Source organism: Molossus molossus, unplaced genomic scaffold, assembly GCF_014108415.1.
Source record: "Molossus molossus isolate mMolMol1 unplaced genomic scaffold, mMolMol1.p scaffold_m16_p_5, whole genome shotgun sequence".
In the NCBI taxonomy this organism is placed as follows: domain Eukaryota; kingdom Metazoa; phylum Chordata; class Mammalia; order Chiroptera; family Molossidae; genus Molossus; species Molossus molossus.
In genome coordinates, this window is record NW_023425388.1 from 118,428,930 (window position 1) to 118,446,150 (window position 17,221).

The 17,221-nt window shown below is 63.4% G+C and overlaps 1 protein-coding gene across 1 annotated transcript in view; it reads left to right on the top strand.

Annotated features, from left to right (window-relative positions):
- Positions 1-17,221, top strand: part of WNT7A (Wnt family member 7A) — a 66,831-nt gene that overhangs the window by 11,282 nt on the left and 38,328 nt on the right. The window contains exon 3 of the mRNA XM_036243692.1: positions 11,785-12,056. Coding sequence (XP_036099585.1) covers positions 11,785-12,056 — 272 coding nt within the window. The remainder of the gene's footprint in view (positions 1-11,784; positions 12,057-17,221) is intronic.

Sequence of the window (17,221 nt, forward strand, 5' to 3'; positions counted from 1 at the left end):
GGGCGTCATGTGCCAGGTGGCCCCAACGTTACCCAGGATGGAAGACCCTGGCGTCTACTGGGTTGAGGCCAGTACAGAACATCCCTTTGCCCCTCCCAGGAGGCCTACACGCCTGTCTCAGAGAAGACGAGCTCGAGGAATTGGGGTTGCCTGCCCTGGACCCGATTCTGGTTGTGATAGAATGTGAAGGTGTGGAGTGGACTGGCGGAAAGCTATCAGGGTTCGAGCACTAATCTAAGTTCACTGTTTATTTATTTATTCATTCATTTATTCTTAACTCATCTTTATTGTTGAACGAATGACAGATGTCCCTCCTTGCTCCCCAATCGCCCCCTTCCTTCCCCACACTATTGTGGGTGTCCATTGGTTATGCACGTACACGTAGAAGTTCCTTGGTTGGTTTAGCTCATCCCGCCCTCTGCCCTTCCCTTTGAGGTTCATCAGTCCAACAACCAACAAGCTCACTATTTCGACTCGACCAGCCTGTCCACGTCTCATGGCCTCCGGCCTCCACCGCCACATCCTCGTTCAACCTCTGTCTTTGGAAAGTCGTTGCCTGGACAACGCCATCAGCCTCCTCATATACGCTCGCTCCCCCAGTCCACACAGCCGCTCAGCGGGGCACCTTCCTGTGTTGCTCGGTGGTCCCTCCAGACCTCTGTGACCTGCTCCCTACCCTACCCCGCCTCAGCCCCGCCGGCTTCTTCCGACCTCAGGGCCTTTGCCCTGGCTGCTCCCTCTCCGGGATGCTCTTCCGTTTTCCCTTCTGGGCTCACCTGTCACTCACCTGTCCTCTGCGCAGTGTAGACAGCCCGCCCCAGTCCACCGCTCTCCTGTGGTGCTGTCTCCCTATTTCTTGACGTCTCGGGGCGCCGTCTCGACTGAGTGTCTCATCCTGCAGGGCTTTGCGACGGCCCAGCCCTGAAGCTCAGCACTTCCCCAGCCAAGCACCTTGACCAGAGGGCGAGACAACGGTGCCTGTGTCGGGGTGTGTGTGGGGGGGGCGGGGTGCGAACCCCGAGCTCCCGGAGCCGTGCCAGGCACACCGCGCGTGCACCGTCGGTCACAGAGGAGGGGTGTCGTGTGTCTCTCGTGCCAGGGGCAGCTCTTTGAGGGAGCACAGTCCCCTGAAGCACATGAGGGCACCGTGGGTGTGGGTCCGAGCCCTGCCCAGTTCCCTGTGGAGCAGGAGGGGGAGCAGAAGGGTGGGAGGGAGAAGCTGCTGAGTGATGGCAGGTAGCCCGCCCACCAGCATCATGAGGTCTCCACTCACACCCCCCCTCCTCCAGAGCCTCCTTGTCCATCCGGCCGCCAAGACAGCCCAGCCCGCCCAGCAGTCAGCTGGTGCTGCTGTTCTTACTGGGGTCCCCACTTTCAGGGGTGATGGTCTTCCTCCCAGGCCCGGGGGCCCTGTCCTCCTGGAGCCCTCGCTCCTGGCCCACAGCAGGTGCTGGGGACACACCTGGAGAAACGCGTGACCCCAGGCCGTTCCGCGCCTCTGGGCCCAGCGGCCAGCAGACAGGCCCCGGGCTTCTGCATCCCCGACCCCAGGACTGGGTGGCCCCTCACACGCGGGAAGTACTGGTTCTCTGTTGTGAGTGCGACCCAAGTACCCGCTGAAGGCTCGTCCCCGCATTCCTTCCTTCCTGCGGCTGAGCCCCGCCTTCCGCGAGGCTCCCTGGGGCCTGGGCACTGACCTCGACCCGGATAAACATGTTGCCAGAGTCAAGGCCCAGGGAAGACCCTCCCCCACGGCGTGGCTCGGAGACCTCTTCCCAGGGTCTGTTCAACACGGCACCGGTCCCCACTCCCGCCCCACCCCCACCCCCACGAGCTTCTCTGGGGCACAAGCGGGGTTCCTGGGATGAGACATCAGTGAACTCACAACGCTGCACTCCCAGCTCAAGAGAGCGGAGTCTCCACCAGCAGATCAAGGTTCTGAGAAGTCCTGCAGACGAGAGTAGCCTGAGCAGGCTTCCCTGGAGGGTCCACCCTTCTCTGACCTTGGACCCGGTGACAGTCTGGGGGCGCTGCCCTGCAGAGGCACCCACATCGGGAGACACTGCTCTGAGACCTTCCCAGGCTGACCGGGTTTGCGCTGACCAGGGACCCACCGAGGTACAGTTGCTGCCCCCACCCCGGTCCGACATCTTTCCCCAGGGGCGCAGCAGAGGCACCTCCCTGCTCTGACATTGATGTGGACGGTGGGCTGTCACTGGTCAGCGCTACCCCCGGACGCCCCTTCAGCAGGCCGCAGGCTGAGAACCCCACTTCCTGTGCAAGTACAGCCCGGAGGGTGTGTCCTGGACAAGCAGCAGCACACAACACGGACGGAGGGTGCACACCCCAAATGCACCTACAGCCGCTCTCGGGTGTTTTTAAAGGTCCATGTGTAAGCGAAGTCCTGTGGTACGTGTCTTCCTCCGTCGGACTCCTCTCGCTTTACCTGTCCTCAAGGTCCATCCCCGTTGTGGCAAATGGCGAGATTGTTGGTTTGTCACAGCGGAGTCGCGACTCCTCGTGCACATGGGCCTCTCCATCCCGTGGCTGTGTCCTGCGTGGTGACCGTGCTGCGGGGAACGGGGCGTGTGCCTAGCCCGTCACGCCAGGGGTTCCCTTGTTTCAGACACAGACCCGGAGTGGACTTTGCGGGACACAGGGACTTCTATGTTTTGTCTTTTTTATCCTCACCCAGGGACACTTTTGCATTTAACTTCAGATAGAGGGGGAGGAAGAGAGAGAGAAAACATTCAAGTGAGAGAGACACATCGAGGGGCTGCCACCCACACGACCCCAGCTGGGGCCGGGGACAAACTGCAACCGAGGTGCGTGCCCTTCGCGGGAACCGAACCCGGGACTCACCCCGTTCGAGGCCGATGTTCTAACCGCTGAGCCAAACCAGCCAGGGCGGGAGTTCTAGTTTTAAAATTCTGAGACCCCGCTGCCCTCTCTCCCATAGGGGCTGCATCGGTTACATCCCCACACGGACCAGCTGTTCATGGATCCCTAAGTGTGTTTTCCTGAATTCATAGGGCCCGAGTCTTGGTGGGACCCCCCAGCCCAGGGTGGATCTCTGTCCCACAGACATGAACTAGCCCCTTCTGAGTGGTCGGCGGCGGGGGATCAGCCGCAGTCTCGGCCCTCGGGGGTCTGGGCTGAAATGTGTTCTGGGATCTGGCAGAAGAGGGGGCACGGGGTGATGGGCAGGTGACCTGTGGCACAGGAGGCTGCTGGCAGGGTCTCTGGGATGCGCTGGCCCACAGCCAGGAGAGGAAGGGGTGGCAGGGGAGGGGCCACCCAGAAAAGCTTTCAGGGGTGACCCAGCCAGGGGCAGGGGCCAGAGTGACCGGTGCCCTGGACTACGGAGGCAGGAAGAGGCTGGAGGGAGATGGGACAGGCACAGGGCTGTCTGTTCGAGCCCCGGGGGCTGCCTGGGAGGGGCCGTCCGCAGAGCGTCTCTCCTGTCTCAGGGGGACAGGAAGTGGGAAGAGAACCGTTCTCCAAGCGCGTCGCAATGTGCCACGTCCCGGCATCGCTGTCAACAAAGGAACGGTGATTTCCGGACGGGGGCTCCTGGGACAGCGGCGTTCTTTTCCAAACGCCCGTGACCTCCCGCCTGGTACTTCCCTGCCAGGATTTTTCCAGGGATGGGCACCGGTGACCTCGCGCTGGGCCCGGGGTCCACCCTCCTGCGGACCGGGGACTCCGGTGCGCTTCTGGGCTTCTGCTCCCGGCGCCCTTGTGACCACGGCTCCTGAGGAGTCATTTCAGAGCCCCCCTCACTGTCCCGGGGGACCAGCTGGGACCCCTCGCCGGGGCATCCACACGCCTCGCTCAAACCCGTCTTTGCGCCCCTCGGGGCTGGGGCGGGCTGCAGTGCGTGTCTGGGGGCGAAGGCCCGCGCAGGGAGGGGCCTGGACCTCTCGGGGAGACAGAAGCCAGGGGCCGCCGGCTCCAGTTTCTGCCGTTTCGTAACAATGCGCCGTCTTGCCCCAGCCAGGCCTCTTCTCTCCCATTCTTGTCCAGAACCCGCGAACAAAGGGCGGTTTCTCTCATTTGCATTTTGTTTGCAAGCCTCAAGCACCCCGGGCTTTCGTCCTCCTGACGCGGTTTCGGAGACGAGTCTCTTGCTACAGTGTTCTCGGTCCAGTTTCCATGGGTTGGGCAGACAGACACGCACACGCGCGCACACGCACACACACGCACACGCGCACACGCACAGAGTCATCCCTTCACCCAACTGTTGAGGCTTCGCAGATAAATAATCAGGTCACCAAAATCTAGCGGGGAGAGACTGCGGATCCAGTTCAACGCCACGCGAGGCTGAGGCTCGGGCCACAGGCCGAGGGAGGAACCCCAGGAAGGGCCCTCGGACAAGGGCCAGGGAGCTGTCTGACTGGTGTGGATGGCCAGTCAGGCTTCTAGTAAGGGCCCCTGCTCATCCGTCCCTCACCAGGCACGGCGGGCCTGCCCTGCGCCCTGGCGCATTCACCCCACGACCTTCGGAGGCAGGCGTTTTCTCGTCCCCACGTCACGCGTTGGAAACAGGCCTTGAGGGCCCAGTGGGTTCCCTGCAGGTCCTGCCACGGGAAGTTCAGCCGGGATGCGCCAGGTGTGTCCGTCTCCAGGGCCCGGCTTTGAAACCACCGGGCTTCATGGCCCGTGACCCAGCCGACGGGAGAGGACAGCGTTTCCGGACCGGGGAACACGCTGTGGCCCATCATGGAGACAGGGGGGGCAGGTGTGGCCCTCGGCGGGGGTCAGCCCAGTTCTCCACCTTGCTTGGTGGAGAGAGAGTCTGGGACGGAGCCAGGCAGGAGAGGAGGGTGGAGACAGAGACAGGAGAAGGGGGGCCTGCCCCTGCCCCTCCCCTTCCCATCTCTGTGGCCTTCTTCAGGCTCAACTCGGACCCTGCTCCCCAGTTTCTCCGGCTGTTGGTCAAGGGCTCCCTGGGGCTCTGGAGGGAGACACCAGGTGCGGCCTCTGAGCCCACGGGGCTGGCGACAGCAGCCTTTCCCAGCCGAGTGTTTTCCAGACCAGCACCTCGGCGGCGGTGCTGCAAATCGCTCCCTCTGACCCTCCGGCTTAAATAGAAAAAGAAGACACAACGCGCTCTGGTTTCAGTGAGATGCCTAAGTGCCCCCAGATAATGTTCCGGTGCACGCGTCTGGGGGGCCGCGCGGGCACTGCCGTGGAGCCTGGGGCCAGCTTCCTCTGTGCCCACCATGGACCGACCGTGTGGAGGGTGCCCGCCAGGCGCCCCACTGGACAGCTCAGTGAGGAGACCAGTCCTTCCAGAGGCCTGGGTCACACGGTCTCACTGAACCTTCGTGGACTTGGCAGTGTCCTCCGGGGGCTCCCACGTCCCAGATGGGAAGGCTGGGACTCCGGGAGGGGCGTCCTCGCTCAGGGTCACCCCGCTGAGCAGGATCAGAGAACAGGGACTGACCAGCTCCGTAGTATTCGGGTTCTGGGGGGAAGTGTTCTGGGAGCTAGGGGAGTGAAGGAGGAGGGGGGGGAGGTGAGGAGGGATCCCGTCCTGGGAGCCAGGGGCCCAGGTCCAATGCCCTGGTCTCGGCGAGCCCCTGGACACTTGGGACAGGCTGACCTCCGTGAACCAGTCCCTCCAGGAGCCATGGGCTTCGTGTCTGCGGCCCGGGGAGCCTGTTCTCTGATCCCGGACACCAGGGCCTCTGCCCAGGGCAGGACGTCGGGGGCCAGCAGGACCTGCCACTGCCGCTCTGTAGCTTCAGCTACCCCCAGGCTCCCTACCCCCCTGCTCCCACCACGGCTGTAGTGTCGGGGCCATCACCCCGCCTGACCGTGGGCCTGGAGCACCCCCCCTAGCCACCCTCCTGGCTCCTCCAGGCTCAAAGGCCCCCGGACAGATGCCCGCGGCTCCGACGCTGTGCTGTTCACATGCTCAGCCTCAGCAGCCGCTGAGTGACTGACCGACCATCCCCTCTGTTCCCCGAAGCCAAGGGGTGTCTAAATCCCTCCTGTCCGTTCCCCTCCCCCGCATGGTGTCGGGCACACGTAGGTGCTTAAGAAACATCTGTTCAGTGAAGAAATAGGGCACCTGGATCCAGCAGGGAGACCCGGGGAGGGCTGGCTTCGATGGAGCTTCGTCCCCTGCTGGTGGGCAGGGGCCCAGGTGGACGGTCTGTTCCCGGGGGGCGCGTGGTCAGCACTGCCGAGCCCGGCGTCTGCTGTCTACAGCCCCAGGTGGTGGGTCCAGGAGAGAGTCCGGGCTGGATGGGCACCGTGCCCTTGAGCAGGGAGCCGCTCAGACGCTGCAGGAGACATCAGCTCTCGGGCCTCGATGCCCACACCTCACGGGCCTGTGGCAGGATTAAGTGTGTTGATCTTTTCTTAGAATTATTTTTCCTTTATTGATTTTAGAGAAACAGGAATGGAGAGGGAGAGAGAGAAACATGGATGAGAGGGAACATCGACTGGCCGCCTCCTGCACGCCCCCCACTGGGGATCAGCCCACAACCTGGGCATGTGCCCTGACCGGGAATCAAACCGGTGACCACTTGGTGCAGGGTCGACGCTCAGCCCCTGAGCCACCCCGGCCGGGCAAGTGCGTCCATCTACACAGAGTGCTCAGAACAGACACTAAGCAATGTTAGGACGTTGTTGTGCTTATGAACTGTGTGTCTTTGGGGACATCGGCTCTGTCCACGTCTGCGGCGACCGGGCAGGTGCCTTGAACACCGTTACAGGGAGCTTGTAAGAGACAAACGGGATGGCACTTGGGGGTTCCCCGCTGGAGGCACCCCCAGGCTAGGCGAGTGGCCCTCCTCGAAGCACTGGCATGTCCAGGGTCTGGGGGGCTGCTCCACGGTTGTAGAGAAGCCCGTGGCCTCTAGGTTTGCACCTGGACTGCCGGAGCAGCCCCGTCTCTGAGTTTCCCCACCTGTGAAATGGAGAAATGGTGTCTATCCAATGAGGCCGCCGCAAAATGCCGCACAGAGGGGGTCTGGGACACAGTAGATGCTCCACAAATGTTACTGTCTCTGCCCTTCCCCCCCACCCCAACCAAACCCAAACCTCAAGCCTCTGGCTGACTCAGTGCAACACCCTGGGGAGTCGGGCTGGGGGCTCGCACCCCCTCCCCCCAGCAGAACCGAAGCCGGGTGTCCTGCTCAGGAACAGATGAGCTTTCTTCCCAAAGGGGGCGCCTGTAGGAGCCTTCAGCACAGGTCACGGGGCTGTGGGCCGCTGCTCCGAGGTTCGCTCGGTCGTTTATCCATCTGACCAGTATTTACCGAGCGACTCCCTACCGCCCTCCGGCCTGAGGACACCACCGGACTGTGGCAAAGGCTGGCCCCCGAGGAAGTTACATTCTGGAGGGGCAGTGAGGTGGTGGGTGTGGGAGGAACAGACAATACGCAAATAGGTCTAAAATAGGAGGAAGGCGCCCTGGCCGGTGTGGCTCGGCGGTTGGAGCGTCAGCCTGCGGACCAGAGAGTCCCAGGTTCGGTTCCCGCTAAGGGCATGGACCTCGGCTGCAGTTTGTCTCTGGTCCCGGTTGGGTCGTGCGGGTGGCAGCCAGTCGATGTGTCCCTCTCACGTGGATGTTTCTCTCTCTTTCCTCATCTCTCCCTCCTGCTCTATCTGGAGATAAATGCAAATATGTCCTCGGGTGAGGACGAAAGAAATAAAATAGACGGAAGGCACCCTGGCCGGTGTGGCTCAGTGGTTAGAGCCTTGGCCTGTGGAGCGAAGGGTTGTGGGTTCGATTCTGGCCAAGGGCATGGTTCACGTTGCAGGTTCAATCCCTGGCCCTGGTGGGGGTCATTCGGGAGGCAACCAAGCCATGTGCGTCTCTCACATGGATGTTTCTCTCTCTCTCCGCCTCCCTCTCACTCTATCTGAAGATAAATGGAAAAATATCCTCGGGGGAGGATTAGCAGAAAATAAAGTAGAAGAGAAGGCAGGCTATGGAGAAAAACCACAACATGCCTGACCTCCCATGGTGACGATCATTACAACCTGCCCTGGGTATGCGGCAGGCGGTGTCTTTCGGGGGGTCACTGGCATGAAGGGGTGCGGAGCTGTGTGGGGGCGGGAACTGGGTTCAGGTCTGCTCGCTCGCTCATCCCTCGCACGTCGTGGGGAGGGTAGTCACGGGGGAGGGAGACAGACACGCCCCGCCCCCGTGAACCCACGTGGGTGGGCAGAGACGCTGGATCACCCCGAGGTTCTTCCCGGCATGAGGCTGTCTTGTTCTTAGGGTCTCGTGGGCGAGGCGAGGAGACGGGGAACGGAGCGGTGGTGACCCCCGTGGCCAGTGTTTCCTGAGCACCTACTACGCACCCCGTGCCCTGCCCAGTGTCCCCCTCGTTCTGTGATCCAGCCGCTCAGGACGCACCCATCATACCCAGATGCCGTTATTATTCCCATCCACGAGCAGACCACAGAGGCTGCCAGGCTGACGTAGTTAACAGCCGGCCCGACGTGGGCGCTTCCTCAGTGGGCACTGTGGGGAGGGGAAGGCAGGCGGGACTGCCCAGGCCGAGGTCAAGGTCAGTGTCCAGGGATCGACAGCCAGCGTTTACCCCCGGGGGCCCTGGACTTGGGCAGTCGGCACCCGGGTCCCTGGGGGTTCTGAAGCCGGGAATGACGGCACCTCAGCCTTTCTCGGCCGCTCCGCAGCAGGCGCTGAGGCGAGGGCCGGCGGGGTGGCCGACGCTGGGACTCACCCTGATCTGGAGGGAAATTCGTGGTGGTGCCGCTGCCTTCGCCCACCTCGGGGAACAGGGCCATCATCCTCGTGTCCCCTGAGTTGTCCGTTCCTCATCACCTGCGCCGTCGTGGGACTTAGAGAGACCCCAGGGACCCGCCAGCGAGGGGTGGCAGTCCCTGTCCAAAAACCACCACGAAGGGGGTGGCTGGTAGCCCCCACCCTACCCCGGCCCCACCTGCAGGAAGGAGCCGGGAAGAACACAGTTATGAAGACAGGCCAACCCCCACCCCCCCCCCCACACACAGTTTGCATACTCCACTCCTGGTCTGAGGAAGGGGACCCCGTCTTTTTCTTGGAGTCATTTATCCCTGGGGACAGTTCCAGGTCTGCAGGGCGTGTCCAGAGGCACAGTCTGACGCCCACAGTTGGGTGACCTGAGCAAGCCCGACCTTCTGTGGGCCTCAGTTTCTCCAGCTGTAAATGAAGAGAAATGCAGACTCCTGGTCCTTCCCTCTCTCATAGGAGCTGTTACGTCTGCCATCCACAGCGATTGCACTGGATCTAATGTTTGGGGTCACTCGCTCATGCCAGGCTCTGTGATGCACGCTTTACCTTGGTCCACCGTTCACTGGCCCTAAGTAAGTGGGCGTTAGCAGCCCCATCTTATAGCAGAGCAACTGGAGCACAGCGAGGCTGGTGATGCGGCCAAGGTCACGCAGCTGGGAAGTGATGCAACAGAGACTCCAGGACCCATCCCGCTCTCTTGATACTTTGTATCTGATTTTCCTCTGCTGTCTGGAAGGTCTGCTCCCAGGGTTGGCTGCCTCCCCAGGCTGCTCCTACCTGTCCCTTTGGCATCTGGAGGGGTCGGAGCCGCTGCCCAGGGACTTTATCTGTGTCCCCCTTCGAGAATCACTGGCCAGGGACCAGTCATCCTCTTTGGCTTGGGGTCCCTTGAACGCGTCGGGAAATAAGTGGAATCCGTGCACAGGCAGGAAGGAGGCTGCAGCTCCCAAGAGACTCGGGGTGCCCACCCCCACTCTCCCACCTCCCGTTCTGGCCACGTCGGACCCACCTGCGTGAGGCCCAGCTTTGTTGGGGGTGGATTTTCCCAGTCTCCTGGGGCGTCTGTCCATCGACTGCTCTTTCCAGAACCCTGCCTTAGTGGGACTTGCGGCTGGTCTCCTGCACGGGGACCTGAGGTTTCAGAACCCCCCTTTCCAGAGCCCAGAAGCAGGAGATGGCCACTCTGCTCCCACTGCCCTGCCGGTGGTCAGTTCTGTCTTCAACGCACGGCCGGCAGGTCCCCTGGCCTCCCTGGGAGCCCAGCCAAGCACGGTGGGTCTTAGCACCGTTTCTGAATCTTGAATTGCAGCAGCCTTGTCAGATGTCCGGCCCCCCTAACTGTCAGACCCAGTGCGTGTCCACACACCGGTGCTTCATGGTGCCCAGTGCGAGTCAGGGCCCCGCAGGTGTGTGGCGGAGCCAGGATTTGAGCCCCGGTCTGAACAGGGCAGTGGATGGGCTGGGCTGGAGCATCAGAGCGCCCGGTCCAGCTCGCTGTCTGTGGGGGTGGCGGAGGGGGCAGTACAGGTGTTCTGTGTCTTAGCAGCCCAGGCGCAGGAGGCCAGGAGACAGGTGATGGGTGGGTGGGAGAGGGTGTGTCTGAATGTGGATGGGAGTGACCTGGGGGTGGCCTTGTCCACCTCCTCCCCACTGCTGAAGCCATTTCAAACCAACACCCGGAAAAATTTCTCCTCCCCATCGCCCTCCCATCGTGCCTGGTCAGCTTCATGTGCCCGCTCTGGGCTCAGGCACCTTCTCCCGAGCCCGCCGCAGCCCGGCTCTGAGGGCTCCCAGGGAGTGCGGGTTCCCCTTCACCCTGGGCAGGAGACACTGCACCCCGCTTTGCAGGTGCACAGGCCGAGGCCCAGAGGGGCTCAGAGTGTGGGTGCAGCACCCTGCACCCTGGCTACTCGGGACCCTTCCACCCCCACTGAAAGCCCACGCCATCCGGCAGGGCCACATTCAAGTCGCTGCAAAGACCTGTGGGAAAGCGACTTCTCAGCTCCCCAGACCCCCTCATGAAGGCTCCCTGTTGATGCCCTTTTCCACCCCTACTGTGACGGCCCCTCCCCTCCCAGCCCCTGCCTTCCAGTGGGACGAGGCCTGAGGATGCAGCCTGGAGGGCCAGGCCCCAGCCTTCTCGGAGAGACTCGGCCCCGAAGAGGGGGGGGCCTGTGAGCGGCGGGGGGCACAGCAGTGGTAACGGCCCACAGAGGGCGGGGTGCCAGGCACGGGCGGAGTGAGTGAAAACATGTTGACTTCTAGTGCTTGTCCATTAACCATCCAACAGGAAAACATCTGACCGAATTGTGAAAGTGAGGCCGTATTCCTCCACAATGAAATGATCCATTTTAAAGATCAGCCCTTTCATGGAGGGCCAAGGGGACCCACAGTTCCCATTTAAACAGAGAATCACCAGGCTGACATCTAACCTGTATCTGACGGCACAGAAGTAGGAGCCTCACACAACTTCCTCGAGACCTTCCCTGCCCCCCACAGCCTAAGTCATCCGACGCCCCTTGGTTCAGGGCTCAGACCGAATGAGGCACCAGCTCGATTCTGAGACACAGCGACGGCTCCTCCGCTAACAATACTGTCAAAACAGTTCGGAGACAAAGTGTGTTCTCTGCTGTGGCCTCGAGTCCCCTGTTACATCTGGGCACAGAGACGCGGCCGGGCTGATCCTGGCCGAGGCCGCAGAACCAGGCCCGGTGCCGGAGACCTGAGCGGCCTGTGTGCGCCCTGCAGGCGCCCAGGGTGCTGACGGCGCTGGGCACATGCGCAGTTCTAGCTGTAACTGGGGTGTGGGGGCAGGTGACAACCCACAAGGGTCCCCTCCTCCAGCCTCGCCCTCCGCGCGCTGAGGGCCACAGTGCGGTCCGGTGGGGGGCTGTGCGCAGGCGGGGCTCAGGCCGGCTCACCGTCCCCAGATGGAGAGGCCTCGGCCCGGGAAGGGGCCCGGGTCGGCCTTGGGGAGCCCGCCCGGTGCGCCCGGACCTGACCCCAGCCCCGCTTTCCCGCAGGGAGCCGCGAGGCCGCCTTCACCTACGCCATCATCGCGGCGGGCGTGGCGCACGCCATCACGGCCGCCTGCACGCAGGGCAACCTGAGCGACTGCGGCTGCGACAAGGAGAAGCAAGGCCAGTACCACCGCGACGAGGGCTGGAAGTGGGGCGGCTGCTCGGCCGACATCAGCTACGGCATCGGCTTCGCCAAGGTCTTCGTGGACGCCCGGGAGATCAAGCAGAACGCCCGGACGCTCATGAACCTGCACAACAACGAGGCCGGCCGCAAGGTAGGCAGCGGCGGCGGTGCTCGGGGTGCGCGGGGGTCTCCGCGCGAGACGCGGGCCCCTGGGTGCCCGTCATCCACCGGCTGCTGGCGGGCCAGTCACTGCAGAGGTCGCATAACTGAATCTCCGTGAAAACAAATTGCGTGTAACTCAGCGAGATGGAAAGAGGGAGCGGGTCAACTCCAGGCCTTGGGCCCCCGAAATCAGCTGTGATTGTGAGAGGGGCGGAGGGGGGTTCAGCAGGACTCGTCCCTGTGGAGCAGAACGTAACATGTCATTGATCAGCTCGGCCAAAATCTAGTGCTCAAAATAGAGGAGGTGCGGGTCCCTTTGGGTCACCTCCTCGGCCGGGCCTGGGTTCTGAGCTCAGCTTGGAAGACCCCGAAGTGGAGGCAGCTGGGACAGAACGGGGCTGGACACCTGTCCCATGAGAAGCTGGCTTGTCCTCAGGCAAGAGAGCAGATGGGTCTGCAGGTCCGGGGTGCAGAGAGAGGACCCACGGGGTGCAGGGGATCACAGAGAGGTAGGTCCTGCCAGGGTGGAGACAAGCCGCAGCCATGAGATACGGAGCCACCAGGCAGGAGTGAGCTCTTTATCCCAGGAAGTGCTTGGGCAGCGGCAGCCTGACCAGGCATCTCGGGGTACCAAAGTCAGCGCCGCCTGGCTCGGGCAGTGCCCTGGGCTGCGGCCTGGGTTGGGAGCAAGCTCATAAGTGCCTTTGAAAGCTGAGGGCTCAGGACCCCTCCTGGAAGCCCCAGGGGATGCTGGGGGAGGAGAAGCCCAGACAGGCTGGAGCTCCGGGGAGAAGGGTCTGTGAGCCAATCGGACGGGGCAGGCTCGGTGCTGCCTGGGTCAGGACAGACCACACAGTGCCAGGGCCACAAAGGCGTGTGCCCCGGGGGCTGGGCAGGAGCAACGGTGACCAGGAAACCAGGCACGAGGCTGTGTTGAACCAAGGACTGCAGACCCCACGCACGGGGCCGTCACCCTGGCTCCAGCCCGCGGCGTCCGGACACTCGGATGGTAGGCTCAGATCTGTAGGGACAACCCTTCATTTCTAAGTGTTTCCAACCGGTAGTCACCGGTGGGAAAGGTAGAAGGGCCCAGGTTACCAGAGACCCAAGCGTGTACATCCGTGGTGGAGTGCGGGCCGTGGCTGCCGCATCGTGCAGGGGTGTTCACCTGGTGCAGGTTTGCGCTGTTGGAACGGGCCTGGGGGAGGCCGTCCTCACGCTCCGAGGCAGCCGCTCGCTTAGCGTCCGAGGCATCTCTCAGAATGGTGGCAGCGTTATCCCCATTGCACAGGGGGAGAAAGGGAGACACAGAGGCTAAATCACGGGCTGACGGTCCCACAGGCCCTGAGCAGCGGCGGAATTCGAACCCAGCACGGCTGGCTCTCAGGCTGGCGTGCTGTGCACGGCGCACGCCGCTGTGGCGTGGTGGTCAGAGGGCCGTCTGGGGGCTGCCTGGGTTTGGACCCCCAGCTTTGCCACCTGTTCAGGAGTGCCCTCGGGGTGCAGGTGAGCGGGAAGGAGCCAGGCAGGAGGGGGCTCACCCCGGGGCCTCAGTGCAGGGTGGCTGGGCTTGCAGGCTGTGCAGATGTGTCGTGCAGGAGGGAGTCTGTCTGGTGACTGGTTTTGGGGGGTAGCCTGCCCACCTCAGAGGGGAGCAAGGTCCCTGCCTGCAGATGAATAGAAGACAAACCGGCCGCTCCTCCAGCCCTCGGGCCCCCCCCCCTCCTCCTCTTCTCCAGCCTGTGGCCACATCCTGTGGGCAGAGCCCCCGGGAGTCCACGGTGAGTCACGCCAGAGGACACTCACCGGGCTGCCCCAGCATGGCGTCCTGGGGTGCCTGGCAGGGCCCCGCCTGCCCCACCTGTTCAGTCCTGTGGCTGGGAGCTCCTGCCGGGGCCAGCACCCCCCCTCCCCCGGCATCCGCTCTTCCTCTCTCCCTGTTTCTGTGGTCAGACCCCTCCTGAGGGCCTGGGCTCCCTCCTGCCCTGAAACTCTCGCTCCCTGGGGGAAAACATGGGAGGAGCAGCTTCCCTCTTCCAGCCTCGGTTTCCTCGCGCGTGGCGCCGGGCGGTACATCAAGGGGGAGAGCGTCTCCTGAGCCTCACACCCCGGCATTGGGGCCGCTGTTCGAGGAAGGTCTCGGGGCAGCAGGTGCTGGGGGTTTTCAGAGGTCGTGAGACCAACCCCGGGGGCTTCCTGGAGGAGGCGGACCCGAGGCTGAGGGAGCTCGGCTGGCGGGGAAGAGGTGCGGGCAGCCAGGTCTGGTGTGGGAAGGCAGTGGCCAGGGGTCCAGACTGTTGGTCTGGGGGTCACAGCGCCAGGGAGCCTGTGAGGTCCCCTGCCCGCCAGGGAGGGGCCTGGACTGGCCCCCAGTCTCTCCATGGCTGCTGCTCAGTTTGCAGCTCAGACCCCTCCGCAGACGGGCTTCCTCTTTAGGTCCTTCCTCGCCTTTTCTCGGGGTCGTCTTGCTCCGGGCTGTCTCCCCGGCCCCCGCCCAGGACAGGCGCTCAGTGTCTGGCTCCCAGCCGCACCCCAGGCTGGCGTCCGCGGCCCCTCTCTGCACAGAGCAAACGGTCAGCACCTACGGCCACTGGGGCCAGCGATGGCTCCGGAGCAGGGACGGAGCAGGAGTCCTAGACACGGACCCCGGGGCAGCAGAGGGGGGCCCTGGGCGGGGCCAGAACAGGGTGAGGATGGAGTTCGAGCTGGGCTCTCCCCGCTCGCTCGGGACCCCAGCTGAGGGCTCTCCCCACACCTGCCCAGCTCCACCGGGGTGGTGAGGACCCTTCCGGCTGGCTCCCTGGGACAGCGGTTCAACCTGGCGCTGTGCATTGTCCAGAGCCAAGAGGGGGATTTGGGACTCCCCAAAGTATACCGCGGAAGGCCTGACCTTTTGGTTTGGGGAGCAAACCGAGGCCCAGTGATGGTCCCACTGGCTCTCGGTACCCAGGGCAGTGGCCTCCCAGCCCAGACCCTCTGCTACAGGGCACCTGAGAGCCAGACACATAGCCAAGGGCAGTCACCCGGCCCCGGGTGCAGAAGGCTCCGTGTATATCAGTACTGAGTCCACCCCTGCTTGGGGCCTCAGTCTCCCCATCTGTCCAATGGGACTGTGCCCCTCCATTTGCTCTGGATGTCAGGTGCTGGGCAGGGCCAGGTGAGGGCACATCCGAGGGGTGCCATTTACTGCGGGGCGTGAGCCCCACCCGCACCTCCCCCACGGTGGGCTTCCGTGGGCCCCCAGCATGCAGCAGAGGTGGAGCACCCACAGGAGAGAGGCCGGCCCCCAGTCCTGGCTGCGCGTCTGGGAAGGATCACAGATGTGTTTATGCCTCGTTCCCTCCCTCCTGCTGCGAGGGGACAAGACTCAACCTGACCACAGGCTCTGGGGCTTGTTGGCAGCTCGTTCGAGAAAAGGAGGAGGCAGGGGAAGCCGAGGGGGTGCACGTCCCGAGGGGGGCAGAGGTGGTGGCAGGCCCACGGAGGGGAAACCCCGGGCGGCCCACCAGCCGGCAGGCGGAATGAAGGTCCAGGGAGCATCCTGCCCTCGGGGGCCCGTTTGCCTGGGGGAGCCCCTGCCGGCCTGGGGCGTGGGCTGCAGGGCCCGGTCAGCAGGACGAGGTGAGAAGGTGGAAGTTACGGCCTAGTCCTCCCTCCTGGGAGGCTGGGCCATCCTAAGCGTGGGCTGGAGTCACAGACTGTTCCGGCTGGGAATGTGGAGTGTTAGGTTCACACGCTCACACGTGGGGTTTGGAAACGCAGGGCCTTTGTCTGGGAGGGAGAGAACCTGGGGCACGGGGTTGAGATGTTCAGAGGGTGGAATCCGTGGGGCTTCGAATGGTTTCTCTGCAGTGTTGTGGGCAGTGGGGGGATAAGCAGAGCTTGGTCTGCCCTCGGGGTACTCAGTTCAGTGAAAGTCAGGTAAGAGGAGACAAAATTAGGATTCGGGGCTCCCACCACAGGGAAATGCCACACAGGAGGCTTAGAAACGAGCCCAGGGACAGGAGTGCTTTCCTTGGGGTCAAGTCTGAAGACCTCTGCGGGGAGAAGGAGGGACCATTAGAAGGGCTTTGAGGGGTGAGTAGGAGTTCTCCAGGCGGACTAGACAGGTGGGAAAGGGCAGGGCGGGTCAGGCAGAGGTAACAGCATGTATAAAAGCATGAAATGCTCAAAAAGCGTGGTTGGGCCGTGGGGGATGGAGGCCCCGTGTGTCCTGGTCTCATTTGACAGACGGGGAAACTGAGGCCCCATGCCGGGATGGGGCTCAGAACCGATACACGCGAAGCTATAGTCATTCAGCTTAGGCTGCTGTCCTTGCTCCTGATCACTTGGGTGTGTGTCTGGGCCCTCCGGGTGCTCAGCCACAGAAAGTGAGGGTCTGACCTCCCAGGGCAGGGCTGGGAGACCACCAGTCTGTGCCCTGGCTGAGCAGGGGCGCCCACCGGCCTGGGGACAGGTGTCCTGCGGAGGCCTCGCAGCCCACGGAAACCGAAGGAAAGTGAAGTTCAGGAGCTGTGGAGGCCTCGGGGGAGGGAGGGCCTCAGCAATCCCTTCCCGGGGGTGTGGTGGCTGAGCCCAGGAGAGACAGCCCCAGGACGGGCCCAGCTGGGATAGGGCTGGCCCTGCTGGAATGCACTGCTGCTCCCGTAGGTGAGCTCAGGGGGAAGGAATTCCACCTGAGCGAGAAGTCACCTCCCGTCCCTGCCCAGCCTCTTGCTCACGAGGGTGCCGGTCTTGTCCCTTCCTGCCCTGCCCGTCTGGTCTGGGTGCTCCTGGAGCCCCACCCTGCCCTGGCCACAGGCAGGCCCGTGAGTCAGGGGACACCAGGGACCCGCCAGGCTGCGGGGTGGGGCCCAGATAAGGCTTGCTCAGCTATGCTTCTCTCCACTGTCCTGAGGGCCACTTGCATATTTGACGGGATAGAGTGGTCAGTGGCGGTACGTTGAGGGCCCGGGGAGCCTGGCCTGAGGCTGGCTGACCGGGCCAGGTCGCGAGGCCTCCCCAGGGCCCCGTGCCCTCATTCCTGCCCCAGATCCACGAACAGGTGTGTGTTCTCACCTCCCCGGATGGAAGGCCTCTAGCCAGGACGTAAGGGACTGGGACCCGGGACAGCCTTGAGCAAACTGCATCTCTCCATGGCCTTCGTTTCTCCCC